A 19,542-nucleotide genomic window follows, 5' to 3' on the forward strand; every position below is an offset into this window, starting at 1 on the left:
ACAATAACTACTACCTGCATTTCTGGTTAACAAGCTCATGCTGGTCTTGTTAGCTAAGGAAAATGAATGAAATTGAAAATAAATAAAACGTTTGAAAGAATTAGGATGTTAGCACCGTCTGTGTCCCAGGTCTAGGTATCTAGATACCATTAAGGCTAGAGCAAAACTTAACTTATGCAGGTGTTTAGAGAAAAGTTTTATTGCTATCTTTCCATTAAAGATCTTTAAAAGGGCCATAAAAGATTAGGGGAGAAAGGACACAGAAGGAAATCAAAGCCAAATGCAATGTACCTGGGGCTAGTATTCCCTTCAAACGTTTTCACCACTAGCCAGTAAATAAGATAATATGGTAAGCATTTTTTCAGTTTCAGAAACGTAATCTGTCTCTTAGCCCTGGTCTACACTAGGACTTTAGGTCGAATTTAGCAACGTTAAATCGATTTAAACCTGCACCCGTCCACACAGTGAAGCCCTTTATTTCGACTTAAAGGACTCTTAAAATCGATTTCCTTACTCCACCCCTGACAAGTGGATTAGCGCTTAAATCGACGTTCCCAGCTCGAATTTGGGGTACTGTGGACACAATTCGATGGTATTGGCCTCCGGGAGCTATCCCAGAGTGCTCCATTCTGACCGCTCTGGACAGCACTCTCAACTCAGATGCACTGGCCAGGTAGACAGGAAAAGAACCGCGAACTTTTGAATCTCATTTCCTGTTTGGCCAGCGTGGCAAGCTGCAGGTGACCATGCAGAGCTCATCAGCACAGGTGACCATGATGGAGTCCCAGAATCGCAAAAGAGCTCCAGCATGGACCGAACGGGAGGTACGGGATCTGATCGCTGTTTGGGGAGAGGAATCCGTGCTATCAGAACTCCGTTCCAGTTTTCGAAATGCCAAAACCTTTGTGAAAATCTCCCAGGGCATGAAGGACAGAGGCCATAACAGGGACCCGAAGCAGTGCTGCGTGAAACTGAAGGAGCTGAGGCAAGCCTACCAGAAAACCAGAGAGGCGAACAGCCGCTCTGGGTCGGAGCCCCAAACATGCCGCTTCTATGATGAGCTGCATGCCATTTTAGGGGGTTCAGCCACCACTACCCCAGCCGTGTTGTTTGACTCCTTCAATGGAGATGGAGGCAATACGGAAGCAGGTTTTGGGGACGAAGAAGATGATGATGATGAGGAGGTTGTAGATAGCTCACAGCAAGCAAGCGGAGAAACCGGTTTTCCCGACAGCCAGGAACTGTTTCTCACCCTAGACCTGGAGCCAGTACCCCCCGAACCCACCCAAGGCTGCCTCCTGGACCCAGCAGGCGGAGAAGGGACCTCTGGTGAGTGTACCTTTTAAAATGCTATACATGGTTTAAAAGCAAGCATGTGAAAGGATTACTTTGCCCTGGCATTTGCGGTTCTCCTAGATGTAGTCCTAAAGCCTTTGCAAAAGGTTTCTGGGGAGGGCAGCCTTATTTCGTCCTTCATGGTAGGACACTTTATCACTCCAGGCCAGTAACACATACTCGGGAATCACTGTAGAACAAAGCATTGCAGTGTATGTTTGCTGGCATTCAACCAAAATCCGTTCTTTCTCTCTCTGTGTTATCCTCAGGAGAGTGAGATATAATTCATGGTCACCTGGTTGAAATAGGGTGCTTTTCTTCAGGGACACTCAGTATAGCCCATTCCTGCTGGGCTGTTTGCCTGTGGCTGAACAGAAATGTTCCCCGCTGTTAGCCACAGGGAGGGGGGAAGGTTGAGGGGGTAGTCACGCGGTGGGAGGAGGCAAAATGCGACCTTGTAACGAAAGCACATGTGCTATGTATGTAATGTTAACAGCAAGGTTTACCCTGAAAGAGTGTAGCGACTGTTTTATAAAATGTGTCTTTTTAAATACCGCTGTCCCTTTTTTTTTCTCCACCAGCTGCATGTGTTTCAATGATCACAGGATCTTCTCCTTCCCAGAGGCTAGTGAAGCTTAGAAAGAAAAAAAAACGCACTCGCGATGAAATGTTCTCCGAGCTCATGCTGTCCTCCCACACTGACAGAGCACAGACGAATGCGTGGAGGCAAATAATGTCAGAGTGCAGGAAAGCACAAAATGACCGGGAGGAGAGGTGGAGGGCTAAAGAGAGTAAGTGGCGGGCTGAAGACAGGGCTGAAGCTCAAATGTGGCGGCAGCGTGATGAGAGGAGGCAGGATTCAATGCTGAGGCTGCTGCAGGACCAAACCAGAATGCTCCAGTGTATGGTTGAGCTGCAGCAAAGGCAGCTGGAGCACAGACTGCCACTGCTGCCCCTCTGTAACCAACCGCCCTCCTCCCCAAGTTCCATAGCCTCCACACCCAGACGCCCAAGAACGCGGTGGGGGGGCCTCCAGCCAACCAGCCACTCCACAACAGAGGATTGCCCAAAAAAAAGAAGGCTGTCATTCAATGAATTTTAAAGTTGTAAACTTTTAAAGTGCTGTGCTTAAAGTGCTGTGTGGCATTTTCCTTCCCTCCTCCACCACCCCTCCTGGGATACCTTGGTAGTCATCTCCCTATTTGTGTGATGAATGAATAACGAATGCATGACTGTGAAGCAGCAATGACTTTATTGCCTCTGCAAGCGGTGATTAAAGGGAGGAGGGGAGGGTGGTTAGCTTACAGGGAAGTAGAGTGAACCAAGGGGCGGGGGGTTTCATCAAGGAGAAATAAACAGAACTTTCACACTGTAGCCTGGCCAGTCATGAAACTGGTTTTCAAAGCTTCTCTGATGCGTACCGCGCCCTCCTGAGCTCTTCTAACCGCCCTGGTGTCTGGCTGCACGTAACCAGCAGCTAGGCGATTTGCCTCAACCTCCCACCCCGCCATAAACGTCTCCCCCTTACTCTCACAGATATTGTGGAGCACACAGCAAGCAGTAATAACAGTGGGAATATTGGTTTCGCTGAGGTCTAAGCGAGTCAGTAAACTGCGCCAGCGCGCCTTTAAACGTCCAAATGCACATTCTACCACCATTCTGCACTTGCTCAGCCTGTAGTTGAACAGCTCCTGATCACTGTCCAGGCTGCCTGTGTACGGCTTCATGAGCCATGGCATTAAGGGGTAGGCTGGGTCCCCAAGGATACATATAGGCATTTCAACATCCCCAACAGTTATTTTCTGGTCTGGGAAGAAAGTCCCTTCCTGCAGCTTTTGAAACAGACCAGAGTTCCTGAAGATGCGAGTGTCATGCACCTTTCCCGGCCATCCCACGTTGATGTTGGTGAAACGTCCCTTGTGATCCACCAGAGCTTGCAGCACTATCGAAAAGTACCCCTTGCGGTTTATGTACTCGGCGGCTTGGTGCTCCGGTGCCAAGATAGGGATATGGGTTCCGTCTATAGCCCCACCACAGTTAGGGAATCCCATTGCAGCAAAGCCATCCACTATGACCTGCACATTTCCCAGGGTCGCTACCCTTGATATCAGCAGATCTTTGATTGCGTGAGCTACTTGCATCACAGCAGCCCCCACAGTAGATTTGCCCACTCCAAATTGATTCCCAACTGACCGGTAGCTGTCTGGCGTTGCAAGCTTCCACAGGGCTATCGCCACTCGCTTCTCAACTGTGAGGGCTGCTCTCATCCTGGTATTCATGCGCTTCAGGGCAGGGGAAAGCAAGTCACAAAGTTCCATGAAAGTGCCCTTACGCATGCGAAAGTTTCGCAGCCACTGGGAATCGTCCCAGACCTGCAACACTATGCGGTCCCACCAGTCTGTGCTTGTTTCCCGAGCCCAGAATCGGCGTTCCACAGCATGAACCTGCCCCATTAGCACCATGATGCATGCATTGTCAGGGCCCATGCTTTCAGAGAAATCTGTGTCCATGTCCTGATCGCTCACGGGACCGCGCTGACGTCGCCTCCTCGCCCGGTATCGCGTTGCCATGTTCTGGTGCTGCATATACTGCTGGATAATGCGTGTGGTGGTTGATGTGCTCCTAATTGCCAAAATGAGCTCAGCGGCCTCCATGCTTGCCTTGGTATGGCGTCCGCACAGAAAAAAGGCGTGGAACGATTGTCTGCCGTTGCTCTGACGGAGGGAGGGGCGACTGACGACACGGCTTACAGGGTTGGCTTCAGGGAGCTAAAATCAACAAAGGGTGTGCCTGTACATCAAGGAGTATTTCAGGCAGGACTGCACGGAGGGTTCCAATAAGAAATGGTGCACCAAAGTTATCGTTGTTATTGGAACAAGGAGGTTAGCCTGGCCTCTGATTGACACATGGCTAGATTAACCTCGCTGCGCCTTCTCTGTGACTGACTGCAGTGTGATCTAGACAGGGGAGGAGGAAAATGAGTACAAAACAAATCTGGTATATTTCTTGTTCTGACCCACTCCATCTATCCTTTACATCTTTGGCTGGCAGCAGACAAAAAAGGCGCGAAATGATTGTCTGCCCTTGCTTTCACGGGGGGAGGGAGGGTGGGAACGGGGTCCTGACGATATGTACCCAGAACCACCCGCGACAATGTTTTAGCCCCATCAGGCATTGGGATATCAACCCAGAATTCCAATGGGCAGCGGAGACTGCGGGAACTGTGGGATAGCTACCCACAGTGCAACGCTCCGGAAGTCGACGCTTGCCTCGGTACTGTGGAAGCGCTCCGCCGAGTTAATGCACTTAATGCACTTAGAGCATTTTCTGTGGGGACACACACACTCGAATATATAAAACCGATTTCAAAAAACCCGACTTCTATAAATTCGACCTAATTTCGTAGTGTAGACATACCCTTAAATACTGTACTCTGAAGCGATGGGTAACAGTAGGTTTTAGATGGGTGACTCTTTTACCTGCCTATTTTTTCCCAGAAGGGATAGCTCAGTGGTTTGAGCATTGGCCTGCTAAACCCAGGGTTGTGAGCTCAATCTTTGAGGGGGCCATTTAGGGATCTGGGGCAAAAATTGGGGACTGGTCCTGCTTTGAGCAGGGGGTTGGACTAGATGACCTCCTGAGGTCCCTTCCAACCCTGATATTCTATGAGAAATCTCTTAGCCATTATTCACGAAGAGCCAAATTCTTAGGTTAGGTCATGGTCAACCTGTGTGCAGAAGGGACTCTCCACATGCAGAACTCACTCTTCTCATGTGGAAGAGGGCACACAGAACAGTCTTCTTAGCACCATTACCCACTTACAGCTGTGGGGACTGAGGAAGTGGAGACAGGGTTGCCCTACAATGGGGCATGGGGATGTACATCCTTGTCTCTCTAACCTCAGAGATTAAGCCTGGGTTTGTATTACCTGACCTGTCGAGTCTTCTGCAAAGAGGAGATCCGGCCTGGATTTTGACTAGGCAGAGTCACTGGTATTGCAACCAGCCTATTCAGGAAAGAAATGAAGGCCTCTCACATGGATGGCCCTGCCCTTGTATGGATCTCTGGGAATTGTACAAGTTTGGATGCTGCAGGTTCTCCCTCATTTCTACTGAATAATGGAATCTCCCTTGTGCTTACTGACTAGATCCAAGGCAAAATGAACACGATTCCTCCAGAATCTGTGATTTCCTTCCTAAGTGCTATTGGCTAATATGGGCTCCCAGTTTATGCATTATCCTGGCCACAAGCTCTCCCAGTGGAACCCTCATCTCATTCATTGGACAGGAAGGTCTGGGTATCAGAACAAACCCTGCAATTTAATTCTGTGTGATCCTCCTCCTCCACACTAGCACAGCACACGGGCCAGAAGTTTACAGGCTTCAGCAATGTCCTGACTTAAAATTATTTCTTGCATAACGCCTCTTTATAACTGGAAATCTTCTACTACATGACCTTGGTCAAGTCACTTAAACTCCAAGGGCTTAAATTTCCCCAACTGTATAGTTAGATAGTAATACTTAGCTATCTCACAGGGATGGGATGAGGTTTAATTCACTGATGTTTGTAAAGTGTTTTGAGATTCTTAGAGGAAAGGTGTTACAGAGCAGAAACATGATCCAGTGGACTGGGCATGAGCCTGGGACTTGGGAGACCCTGAGTTTAATTCCCTGCTTTGCCACACATGGCCTGTTTAAGCCTGGGCAAGTGCCATGGTCCTGGCTCCCAATGGGACAACCATTCTTCCCTACTTCACAGGGGTGTTATGATAATAACCCCATTAAAAATCGTAAGGTGCTAGGATATTGCAGGAAGTGCACTGTGGGTACCTGATCCAGACAGATGTGTTATTTTTAGTGTCTGGGGTTTTTAAAATAATAACTGCATTATTTCCACTGAAAGATCAATTCTGCAGGCATTATGACTCTTTTTTATATTTTTCACTATGCTTATTTATAGCAATGTTGAGCTGGATAATACAACAAATACATAAAGATGAGTTCCCCTCGCTCTGCTGCGTTTCCACAGCTCTCCTTGCTCTGTGCAATATGGCTGACTGAAAGCCTTCGTAGCTGTCCAAAAGAGAGCATGTATTCCAAAGAAGTGAATCTGAATGCCACCTGCACATACTTAGCTACTAAAGGAGCTCACTCCAGTTTGTCTAAATACCTCTCTAGACAAGCACAAACAAGAGCCTTGATGTGCCTATAAAACTTTAGTAGGTTAGTTGCTTCTCTTCTCAAAAAGAGCAAGAATATGAAAGAGATTTTACAGAATAAATGGCAACAGCCATCTTCAATGATCTGCCCTGTGTAAAACACAATGTTGAATTGTGTCAATTGTGGGTATGTTATTGAGTAAAACACCGGGAACATTAATAATTCTAGGTGGCGAAACAGGTAGATCATTTCCATACAAACCTTAGTCGTGGCACCTTTACGAATATGCAAAACATCACAGACACAAGGCCTTATTTGCAGACACTGAATTAAGCTGTAATCTTTAAAACTGAGTTAATTCTGAGTCTGGTTTTGGGAGACAGCAATTATGTCAGAAAAGTATAAAAGCAAGGAAAATTTTTTTATATTAATGACAACTGAGAAAATATATATATATATATATATATATATATATATATATATATTGTAACAGTTGTCAACTGCAGTTAGATTCAGCTCAACTTATTAGTGCATGGCTTTTAGCCAAAAGCAATTCACATTTGCAGAAGTGTACTATCACATATGTCTTAATAACAGAAATGTGTTTTTAAAAATGTATGTGATAAGTCACATATGGTAGAAGGAATCTGTACAGCTTTCAGCCCTTGTGACAATGGAAGCTACTAAATTTATTTTGTGAAGCTGAAGAACATTAAAATTCAAGTGAAATTCTCTTTGACATTTGAAAGAGCTACAGCACTGATGGCATTAAAAACTAGACAAGACTCTGCGGTGCTGAATATGGTCTCCTTGCTTATACAAATACAATCTAGATCTATTACAGTTATCTTAAAGATACCATTTTACTCTTGCCCTTAGAGGCAAGGTTTTAGGGTAAAACCATACAGGTACATTAAGTGCTTACATTTCATTGAAAAATATGAGGCAGATATTTTCGCTCTTCTTTATGCAGAGTGTAATTAATATGTATAATGGACTCCCTAGGGTACTAACTGAAGCTGCAATCATTAACATATTCAAAGGCAAGTTAAAACAAGCAGTTGGGGAAAACATGACAGGGTGAAATATACATGTGGAGGTGGAAAGCGCTAGATTGGCCATATGGCCTTCTTCCATCCCAAAATGTTAGTATATTTTTCAGGTCCCAGAAAGCAATGATTTAACTTAAAATGAAGAACCGAACATTTTAGATGGTGTAATTGCGGATCACTGTAAAATACAAATTGCTTAGGAGTGGCGTTGTCTGCTGTAAACTGGTGCCGCACCACTGACTGCCATGAAGTGGTCCCAGCTTACACAGCGGAGAGTTATAAAAAAATTCATGAATGAAAAATATTACATTGGAGCCGCCCCCAGCTCCATTCTCTTGTCCCCTAGAAGCTGAAGGGGAGCAGCTAATTCACTTCAAACAACCACCACCAGCTAGATTTTTAATAGCTTGGCCTGGACTGGAACTAGTTACCTAGAAATGAATGGCCCCCTGTTTCATTATAAGTTCCTTCAGCTTTTATATCTCCCTTGGTTTCCATTTCTAATTCTCACCAGACTAAATGAAACATAAAGAGTCTGATTTACAAACTGCCTGGCACCTTGCACAGTTGTTCTGATGAGCATTTTACATTCATTTTGCCCCGGTGTAAATGACTATCCAAGGTGGAAGGCAATGGAGAGTGAGGCCTGTAGTCTTTTTGTTGTGCCTCCCAAAACACAGCCACTCATGAGCCCTCCCAGAGAAAAATCACTTCCAAAAGGCATCACGATCAGCAAAGTGCAATGAAAACAGTGGCTATAATAGGAAGATATAGCTCCTGGGGACTTAGTTAAACTGCAGACTGATCATCCACCAAAGCTGGAAGTATGTATTTTATTGGTACTTAATAGAACATTAAAACTAGAGTATATGTTGTTTAAGCAGAAAAAGTAGCTGTTGATTGCTATTACCCTTAACTGAAAACATCTCTCCTGAAAGTACCAGGACATCTGTATGGCAACTTTCTTAATTCAATGATATACTGTAGAGAATGGCTGCTAGTGCCCTAAGATTTAAGAACTTCTCATAAAATGCCCTGGAAATTGGTCCCTGGTAGCTTGCTCATCCTTCATAGATCCCCAGTATAAAGAACAGAAATATACGTACGTACGTATGTACGTATGTGTGTGTGTGTGAGAGTTCTTAATCAACAGGATGGCAAAGCTCTGATACATTGATGCAAAATATTCCCAAGTGTCTAGAAATCATTTGGCACACTCGCAGTTATTTCCCTCTCTGTCAGATCTTCCCAAAGATTGCAATTAAAAACCAATCTTTTTAGCATGTGCAACCCCCCCAGGCAAGGAGTACTATGTTCTGAACATGATGATGATATTATTTGGCAGCTATTCATAGACAGTACATATTAATTTATGTAAACTGGACACAAATCAGGGCATGCAGTCATTAGGGACTCATGAAAAATCGAAATCTGTCCTTTATGATCAGGGGATTTTTTTATGGCTCTGATTATGGATTAACTCGAGTTCCAATGTCTATTTTATTGCCGTATTGTTGGCCTTTTGTTGTGGTTGTTTGCATGAAGTTCATTAAAGTTGAATTTTCCAATGGATATAAAAATAACTTACTTTACAGGAATGTTTCTAGGTTTTGTCTTTTCAGCAGCCTATAAATAGAAGGGGGGAGGGGAAAAGAAACAGTTAAGCAACATTATTAAGCACAATCATTCCTGGAACCAAAATAATATTAAAATAGAATGCTGTTCAGAAATGGAATAAGCAAACCAAAGCAGGATACCAGAGTTAAGTAGGCAACAGAGTGAAGATAGCAATTGCTGAACCCTTTCCCCACAATCATGATACAGCTCTTACAACATTCCTCCTGGTGTTTGATATATCGGCATGCTTTATTTTTTTAATGGCCGTAAGTGTATAGGAACCGTTCATTCAGAATGATCACCGTCCTTCCCGGGCTGAGATCTGGTCATGTTTGTTGCAATGTTACTACCTACATCTAGCACACGAACAGCAACGGGAAAAAATAAAGGCAAAAACGGATTCTATTTCCAAAACAATTTTTATTAGCCAACAACAGAAAAGGGCAATGGATGACCAAATGTTCAGATCAATTTCCTCCTGTGAAACCTTTGAGGAAACACACTCCAAATCATCTAAATGAGTAAATCTCTGGGCCTCTCGGCCTGCACCGCCTAAGACATGGAGCCTGGTTCCAGTTTATTGCTGAACCCATTGATCTGTGTACAGTCCATTTATCATTCATGAAAAGAGCCAGTGATCTTCACAGTATATTAGAAGAAACAACTCAGATCATCTGTCAACGGCCCTCTTATTTCTGTTTCCCTCTCCACAGGGATTTCATCTCCTTCGATTCTTCTTGAATTAAAATGTTGCTAAGCAACACAGCTGGGGGCACTGATGGCAGAATGGCTACAGTCTATCAAACTGTTTAAGCTGTTGGAGATTTTAGTGGTGATTTTTTTTATGCTTCTATGGCATAATTATGTAATCTGAACCAAACTTTTATTCCCTCAGAATTTCATAGACTACATAAATCACATTGTGATACAGAGACGGTTGAGATATTATCTTAAGACAAAATTAGTGCTGTCAAATCATTTTAGTGCATTCTTTTTAGTATTTGCAGTACTAGGCTATCAGTTTTAAATGAGGAAAGGAGTCAAACTGTTAGGCAGATTACATGTACCGTCGCACTGAAATGCAGACTGAAAGGTGACTGATCCATAAACCCATTACACTATGGAAAGCTTTCGTGCTTACTTGCATTTTAGTATATTTCAGGAAACAAAATAAAGCCAGAAAAACTGGCAATGATGCACAAGGATTAAGGGGGCTTGGGTGAAATATTGTAACCTTTGCTTCATTCAGGGACAAGGAAAAACATATTCCTTGGTAAAAATTCCCAGTGAGGATATTCAGAATGTTCAGATAAGGACAAAAGGATTAGATCTTCTGTCTAAACTGGCCTCAACTCTGAAGCGAATCCCCTGAACTTGCAATATTGGGCTACAAATCTTGTGAGAATAGGCTGTTGTATGACATCGTCAGTGGGACCAGAAATTTTACAACCCCCGCCCAGTAGTAGGAAGATCCACATTTAAATCCATCGACATCCAAAACCATTGATTTTTTACTTAAGATAAGGAATTAAGGTTTGTGAGATCTGAAATGGGGAAATATTAGTTTTATGGACTGGCTCCTTTTGTGCAGAGAAAGGCTTGCTCTTTCGGTCTTAGATTACGTTTTACATTATTTATTATGGGTTGGTAGAGCCTGGGAGAAGCGTTTGTTTTATATTTATACAGTGAAATCAACATAAAAAAACAAGACAGTAAGCAAGTACATGAATATTAATCAAACCAACCAGGTGAAAAGAATGGTAAGGCTGCTCACTGAAGCACTCAGAACTCAGGAGGAAATGTGAAAGTTAACCTTAATTCTGCCCCCTTGTGCAAACACATGATGAAGTCCCTTCCAGACCTATGTTTCTATGATCGCGTCCCTGCCTCATGAAGTGGTCAGTTGACTGGTGTGGATCCTGCCTCACTCTATAGGCACCCTCCAAAATATACTTAATTTATTTGATGTGGGCATGTTCAGGGCCAAAAGAACACTGTTTAACAAAAGAACCCTCATTAATAAAACAAAAGTGTGTACAAGCTATTTATTTAAAATCTTATAATTGAGCCTGTTAAATAGATTTTCAGTGGACTACTGAATTTCAAGTTTCTATCCTCTCCTGAGGTACTGAAAGTGTTAAAAAGGTTACAAAGTCTCTTTTATCACGCAGAAATCTACTTTTTGACTTCAGACTAACAGTTCTCACGATTAGTCTAGGTAGCCTATAGCTGGGCGGTAACACTACAGAGTTTAGGACTGTGTACATCTAAACTAAATCTCAGATAATGGCTACTTTTATCAAATTCTTCAAAATTATCACACACAAACTTGATTGTAAATAAACAGGTAAGAGATAACAATAGAAGAGTGGGAAGTGTTTTGAATAGGAAGTAACTATCTATGCAAATACAAAGAATTACAAGCTTAAATTAATCTATAGCAAATGAGCAAAATGAGGAAATGTACTAAGCTGTATGAGGACGGTGAAGCTATTTCAGAAATTTTATTGAGAATTGGGTAACGTCAAAATCACAGAATATTAAAGATCAGAGTCTAGGCTGTGCATTCAATTTTGAGTAATTGAACATGTGGATTGCAGCTGTTTGCATTGGAGGGCAAAATGTGGTGGTGATGTGTACAATGGGAATCTGCCTACATATTATTCCTGTGTGGCTGTGAAGATTGGTAGCATGCCATTGTTTTCTTAGCTAGTGATTTCCTAGATTACTTGTGATTGTGTTCATGGGAAAGGCACTTCAGTAACTCCAAGTGTTTGGTAGTATAAACTTATCTCTCTCACACACACACTCTAACCAAAACTTTCAAATGACCAGGAAAGGCTGCACCCAGTTTCAATTTGCATTTTGGATGAAGGAGCTGCTCACCTATTATATTACCTGAACCTATTTGCCACTTAATGGGAGTTGAGGATGGGGGCTGACCATGCAGAATTACGCATAAGGAATTCCATCTGAGTAAGTACTACAGGATCTGGCCCTGTGATTTCATTTTTCATGTATATGTTGCTCACTCTTTTTCACAGTACATTTATTGCAGTATCATGAGCATGCTCAGTGGCAGAAGATACAGAACAGAAGAATCAAAGTGACATTGAGTAACTATACATATTAAGCTTTGATGCAGAAACGTATTGTTTGAAAATATTGTGTGTGGCGCAGGTCTGTCAATTAAAGCTAATTATTTTTTCTCTGATCAGTAAGAATGCTATCTTGTTTTAGGCAGGTTTCTTTGAAATGTACATCTTTTATACAACTTCATTATAGGAAAATACTTCCTCCAAATTACTTTTATTTCTGGGTTGCTTCGCTATTGACTCAAATGGTCTACGTTGAGTAGTTCTCTCTGCTTTGATAATTAACTTTTGATCATTACTGAATTTAGCAGCTCTAGTCAGATGTGTTCATAGTCATCCTCGTCAATTACTTCAGTGCTCATCACCTTTAATCTTTGAACAAAATGATCTCATTGAGCTTCCATCAGCCTTGCTATAGAGTTAACAATTTCTGTTTCGCGTCTTCATGACTCAATTTGTTTTAGACGTGAGGTGAGCTTTTGATTATTAATTTAAGATATTTCAAAGACAAACAGTCTTAAAAGTGAGTTATTCTGTGCAACTTATATTCTGGGCTTTTACAAATAAGAAAAGGTTTTTAAAACCCAGAATGATTCCTGAACTTCACACATTAAAATGACTATAAATAGAGTAGGTAGGAGGTTCCCAAATCATGATACATGAGGTCTGAGCGGGAGATCACATTGCAAAAGACTGGAATGAAAATGAAATAATATAATCGGATTCAATGAGCATTAGGAGGTTACATCATGGGATTGCTGCTAATTTTGAGTTTGAAAATGTACATTAAAATAATTTAAGATGATTAGAAAATGGAGACCAGCCTGAACTAGACAGTTATACTGCTTTAATTTGTAATTTCCTTCTGATTTTTTACAATTATGGTACTAGTTATATACCATATCTCTCTAAAATTATCCTCTCTCCACAGCTGCCCCTCTAGGCAGACACAGGATGAGAAGGAGAAAGAAGATAAATTGGAGGAACAGATGAAGGGCAGCAGCAGTTGCAGAACGAACATTCATAGAAACTTTTTGGGTGTTGGGGGATGGTTTTCCATTGCATTCAGGGAACTCACATGTGAACTCCAGATGTGAGCAGCACAGAACAGTAATAGAGAAGTGAAAGAAATGTGTCCCTACAGGCTGGATAAAGAGACAAGTTTCACTAATTGTCATGCAAAAGAAGGCACTGGCAAATAACCGTCACCCTATTCTAGCCTATGGCAAGGATTCCTTCCATGAACTGCACTGTGGGCCAAAATAGTGTCTGTTTTTCTGGTTATCAATCAAGGCACTAATCTTTCTGATGGACAGACACTGTGTTTTGGGCAGTGCAATGTGCCTAGAGCACCGAAAATACACGCACAGTAAACACTCAAGAAGGGCTAGTCAAAAAACGTTGGTCAAAATTGTCTTTTGATGAAAAACTGGGTTTTTGAATAAATGAAATTTTCCACTGAAAGTATTCGCTTTCTACGGAATAGGTAGAGTTCTCACTGGAAAACTGAAATCCGAAAAGTTTGCAGCCAACAATGTTTGGGTTTTACGGAGACAAGTTGAAATGTTCTGGAGAACCCTTCTCCCTCAGGTGTGAGCAGCTAAACTATCCCATGCAGGTATGTTCATGACTGACCATGCTCTCCTCTTGTTCAGTCAGTGGAACAGACGATCATCATTGAAAGCCCAATTCAGCACCCCCGGCACTAATGAAAATCTTTCCATTGACTTCCATGGAAGTTAAATCAGGCCCTTTGCAAATGAACACCGCTCTTGGAGGTTGCGCTCTGTCCTTTGGGTCACTGATAGGGTGCTGAGTCATGAATTAAACTACTAAGAATGGATGGTTCTGGACCTTGGTCTGTTTCTGTCATTAGACAGTTGGTCTCAGCTGGAATTTTCTGTGGGGTGGAGAAGAGCACAGTGCGCATGAAGGAAGTTGTGCAAAAGTCAGGAAAACTGTGCTGGGGGTCACAAGCCTCAAGGGATCTCTGTCTTTTTTTAATGCTGTGGCCACAGTCTCCTCTACCTGTCCCCTAACATCAGTGGAGGAGATTCTGTTTCTTTCTTGCTAATCATCTTTGACATGAAGTTGGAAACCTTGTCACAGAGATGCTGTGTGTGGTGTGCTAGGGCAGCCTCACCCTGAGGATGAAAAGCTGGGATCACTGAATCTAGGACAGAAAAAAATGGAACGAGCATGCACTCTTCTCATCCCAGAATATTCTTGCGTGTAGCCCCTGATTTCCTTCAGAAGGCAAACAAAAGGAGTAAAGTAGCTGAGATCAGCTTTAGAGAGGACCAAATCACCACATCCAGGGTAGCTATAGACCCAAATGGTGTACATGCTTCCCATAGGACTCTTCATGGGTATGTATTAGATACAGAGCATCTCCGCATCTTTCTACACCTTTGAGCAATACAGCACCTTTCAGGGCTTTACAAGAGTTCTTCAGGAATATTAAGGGGGGATTCCACTAAGTTGGAAACTCCTGTTTTAGCTGGTGCAGTGCAGGCTGGGTAAAATTTGCAGCCTTTTAGGGATAACAAAGTTTGAAAAGAAATGGCACGTCCATCTACAGATGGTGGCGCATCTTCCAGTAAACTCCACTGACTTACCGTAAAGATGCTTTTGGGTCACTGTGTGCAATGGCCAGCATTTCCCCCAAATTTCTACATTTACTAAGGGAAACGGTGGATGCCAAACTGAAGAAGCATGAAATGCAAAATATGGCCAGTTCCCATTCTTCCTGGCATGTCCCAAATGAAAAGAAGACACTGAGACAAGAAGCCCAAAGCCAGTGTCTTCAGCAATGCTTCTCAATGTACTGTGGGATTTTTCAAAATCGTACAAAACATCATTTGCTGATGGATGCTAGTTGTAAGGCAGGTAAGGTGGAGTGGGACAGAGGAAGTGTAAACAATAATTTGTCCTTCTATAACACCTTCTTTTGGGAAGGTCTCAAGATGTTTTCCAAGTTATAATTAACTCTCACTATGCTCCTGACAGATGTAGTTGGTATTATTTATATCCATTCCACTGTGGGGGAACTGAAGCACAGAGAAATTAAGGGATTTGGCCAAGGTCACACAGGAATTCTGTTGCACAGCTGAGAATGGAACTCCCAATGCACAGCCTCACGTGTTAACCACAAGAGAAAAAAATCCTCAAAAGGCAAAGGAAGGAGAAAAAGACAAGAAAATTACAGAGGATAAAACAAAAACTCCCCCTAAAAGTTGCCCCAAGAAAAGAAAGATAAGTCTAAGGTGAAAGCCTAGGGCTGAGAACCAAGAGAACAGTATTTCTGCCACTGACCATTGTGAAACTGTAGGCAACTCACATAATCTACATGTGCCTCAATTCCCCACCTATAACTCATGGAGAATAACACTTTGTATTTACCTCATTACTATCTTACGGGTAGGTTTGGCTTATTAATATTCACAAAGTGCTTTGAGATCCTTGGATAAATGTGTTCTTAAATTGCTAAGTGCTATTAATGAGTATTACTTCTCCAAAGCTCACATGAGTTAAAATGGCCTTTTGTCACAGCAAAAGGAAGAAGTATACACAGCCATATCAGCAGCAGCCTCTCTTACCCCAATTTACTTGCAGTTTATGCACTTAGATTCCCCTTTGTAGTGAAGGTCTTTATCTCATTCCTCAGAGAGTCCCTCATCTTTTTCCTCCTCTAAACCAATGAATAGTTACCCAGGCTTGAGAAGCAAAAAGGCAGAATCAAAGAGCAACAGCAGAGGCAGTGCTAGGAAAGATGTGAGGCAATATTGGTATTGTTCACATTGCTCATTTATTGCCTATGCAGGATTTAAGAGTTCAAGGGCTATAATATATATTTCATACATAACCCGTTACAAACAGGCACTGGAGAGATGGATGTAACAACACACATCAACAACTTCTGTGCTGCCCTTGGGCTGCTTTTGTTTGTTGCTCAGCTCGTTGGTTCATTTAATTGTGTACTAAGTAATGAGGCTCCAAACATTCTGCACAATAACTGAGTTGGAATTTTTTTGGGTAGTTTTGTGACAGACCAATTTTCTTTCTGTGAAAACCAAATTCATGAAAGGTGCAGAACAGTCCATGTTCCTACAAGGGGTGGGGGGGTTAACTTTCAATCTGTTCACAGGGCAGATTCCCCCCTGCTGGCACAGCAAACTGCACCTCCCTTCGCCCACTATTTCTGCTATGCCCGGGGGATTCACCCCAGTGGGGTTTACGGCACTCAGGTCTCACCACCATTCACCCATAGGTGCTCCTCTGGGGAGCATAGCTTTAATCTCCACTGGGATTCCATGTTCCCTGCTTGCAGAGGCTGACAACTGGCTGTGCTCCCTCAGTTCCTTCTACTGCTTTTCCAGCCGATGACACCCACCTTTGTGCTGGCCACCTGTGGGCCCATCCACCTTGACTATAGTAGCTCCCCATGTCTGTGTGTCTGAATCTGCACTGGCCCTTAACTTAAGCTGGGGAAAGGCTGCCCTCACTTTTGCTGGTTATCATTTGATGTGTGGAATTAGCTAACAAGCTAGTAGGGCTGTATTTTCTGCCTCTGTTCCAGGTATATGACGTCTGTGCTGTGATCAATATTACTTGGTCATTTCATGTGGGTAGCATGAACCCCCCTCCCCAAACAAAGGTGAAATGCCTAGTTAAGAGAGTACTAAAGAGTGTGTTAAGTGTGTGCTTGTTTGTGGATAAGCAAGGAGAGGACCTCTCTATAACATCATTTATCAATCCTTTCCCTCTTTGCTAGGACTGTCTGGCTGCCAGGCATCTTTGTGTTTTGTTTTTCCCTATTTTTTTCTATGTCTGATGAAGCTGAGAGCTGTTTCACACCAGCCAAATTGGTCAAGGAAAAGACAATCCAGTGTCCTCTGACTAAAATGGCTGCTCCATCCCCTCCTTTTCTGGTATGTGCAGCATGTATTCCATAGCCCTATTGAGGGCCACAACTGGAACCTTCATGACAAACTTTTGTTTGGTCAATTTCCAGCACAGTTCCATAGTACCATACAGTGCAACCATACGTTCCAAGGGTCATTTAAATCGCCTTGTCATTGGTAGATACATTCCTGTATGATGATGTACTGAAAAGATTAAATAAAATGTCAATGACCCTGAAAGAGTTACAAGTCCTAAAATCTGTGGTATTCTAGTGATTTGAAATTGTGTATAAACTTTATCTGACATATTCTTTACAAGACCTCAGAGGCATTACTGAATGCAGTGGCCACAAGTGTTTATGTGGCACAAAAATACTATGAAATGAATTCCCATGACTATTGTAGGCATTGTTACCAGCCATACAATCTCTTATTGCCAAAAATTAGTCTTGTGAATCAGGAGTATCCTGGGGCAAAGTATGCCCTGTGTATGGGAAATAAGGCTGTTTCATTAGTGTTGCACAGAATAAAATATTTCAAGTACCAAGCAAAAATGGAATGGGGTATCAAGAAGAGACATTTCTCCATAAGAGGATCTTTCTTAGCTTTTAGAATGAAAAAGGTTGGCATATGGCTACACTATCCTAATGGCTTCTGTTTTCACTAATGGCTGAATGAAAGCAGTTCCCTACAGCTATAAAACATGACTGTATATCTTAAACACAGCTATGTGGGGTCTCCATCAAAACAAATTCTGCTGTGGCAGCCACCAGTGTTGCACTGCTTTGTCTGGGATTTCAATGGAACTCAGTGACAGATAAACTGTTTACATTAAAAGACTCTATCAAAGTTATTTTGCACCTAGTTTCATCCTAATCCATCTGATTTTTCTATAGCTTTGACAAGGCGACCTCTCTTGCTGTGTGTGCAGTATTGATGTCATTACTGAAGAGCTGTCCCTCAGCCTGTCTGCTGATAAAGTAAATGGAAATGTGGAGAAACCTTGGGGAGGCAAACAACTTGTTCAGGATCTAGCTAAAAAACAGGAAAAATTACAACAGGAAAGGGTATCCATTGTTGCAACTAGTATGGTTACTATATCACTTTAAAACAGTGCTGTTTACATGATGAACATGTACTGAATCTTTTATATTCACAAACCTTAAGCCAAAAAGTCTGTTTTAATTTAACTTGAATAAATGCTTTGAAAGTTCAATGTGCATTACAAGAATCAGAAGCTCTCCCTACGGCTGACAGCATTTTTAGACTCTCAGCTACAAAGTAATTCATTTTGCATGCAATTATCTAATACTAACCTAGCCAAGAAAGAGTGTTTGGATAAACTATAAAACTTAGATCATGGACATGGATTATATAGGAGGTGTCTCGTGAATGCATGGTTATCACACATGCAAAAGGTAATCATTAAGTGAAGGAGAAAAAAAACAAACAGAAAAGATAAAAATGTTTCATGGATTGTTCTGCCAAAAATACTATGTACATAAAATATTCAGAATAATGGAACAGATCTGTAAATGGTATCAAAGTTTCTTTGGTTCAAAAATACACAGATATGCAGCAATGTGCTTTAAATTAAGTGCACGTTTCAAAGGTTATGAAGATTATTCCTTAGGAAGAACAAAGAAGAGCTGGTTAAAGAAAACTGGGTACACTGCAGCTACTTAAAATACTGTATCAGGGCACAATCCTTTTGGATGGCTCTGAGCTCAAAGCTAAATTGAATTATGCAGAGCTACTTTAAAGAACAAAAAATACTAACCTGTGTTTTATCTAAGCTCTTTAAGATGAACCGAGTCACTAATTAAACCCCCACCCCCACTATTCTGCCTATGTTTCTGGGTTTTTTTTTTTTTTGTTTAACTAAGTAATAGTACCATCTAAAGGCTCTATCCTTCCTTACAGAACACTGTTAACAGAATCCCTGAAATGCATTGCCAAGTTTTAAGCTTACTAATACACGTCTGTCCTTTTCTTTGTATTTATAATCCCACAGCCAATCTGAAACTATTGGGTAATGGGAGCATTCTCTGCAAAGTAACAAAATCTTAGTGATGCATCAAAATTCTGTTCAATGACAGTACTGTAAGAATTCAAAATCCAGGGAACTGCTTAAGTTAAATATAATGATTTCACTCAATAATACATTAAGCAGATGTTTACCTGGCGTTATGAATTTGTGCCACAAATATCTATTGGGTTGGTCAGCGTGCATATTAAAAACCACCGAAATAGGTCAAATTGTAGATAATGTAAAACTTTCAAGACAGCAATATTAATAAAACTGTCAATACAATTTTTTCTGCGAAAACATTTGAAACTGATTATGTTGCTTACATTGAAAGAGAAACACAAGGTCTAT

General features: G+C 42.0%; 1 protein-coding gene across 8 annotated transcripts in view; it reads right to left on the bottom strand.

Annotated features, from left to right (window-relative positions):
• AFF2 (ALF transcription elongation factor 2) overlaps nucleotides 1-19,542 on the bottom strand; it is a 472,316-nt gene that overhangs the window by 137,055 nt on the left and 315,719 nt on the right. For all 8 annotated transcript variants that reach the window (XR_012160619.2, XM_073358389.2, XM_073358388.2 and 5 more), the window contains one exon: nucleotides 9,135-9,172. Coding sequence is in view for 7 of the 8 variants with exons in the window: in XM_073358389.2 (XP_073214490.1) it covers nucleotides 9,135-9,172 (38 nt within the window). In the remaining variant the exon portion in view is untranslated. The remainder of the gene's footprint in view (nucleotides 1-9,134; nucleotides 9,173-19,542) is intronic.

This window comes from Lepidochelys kempii, chromosome 9, assembly GCF_965140285.1.
Source record: "Lepidochelys kempii isolate rLepKem1 chromosome 9, rLepKem1.hap1, whole genome shotgun sequence".
Classification (NCBI taxonomy): Eukaryota; Metazoa; Chordata; order Testudines; family Cheloniidae; genus Lepidochelys; species Lepidochelys kempii.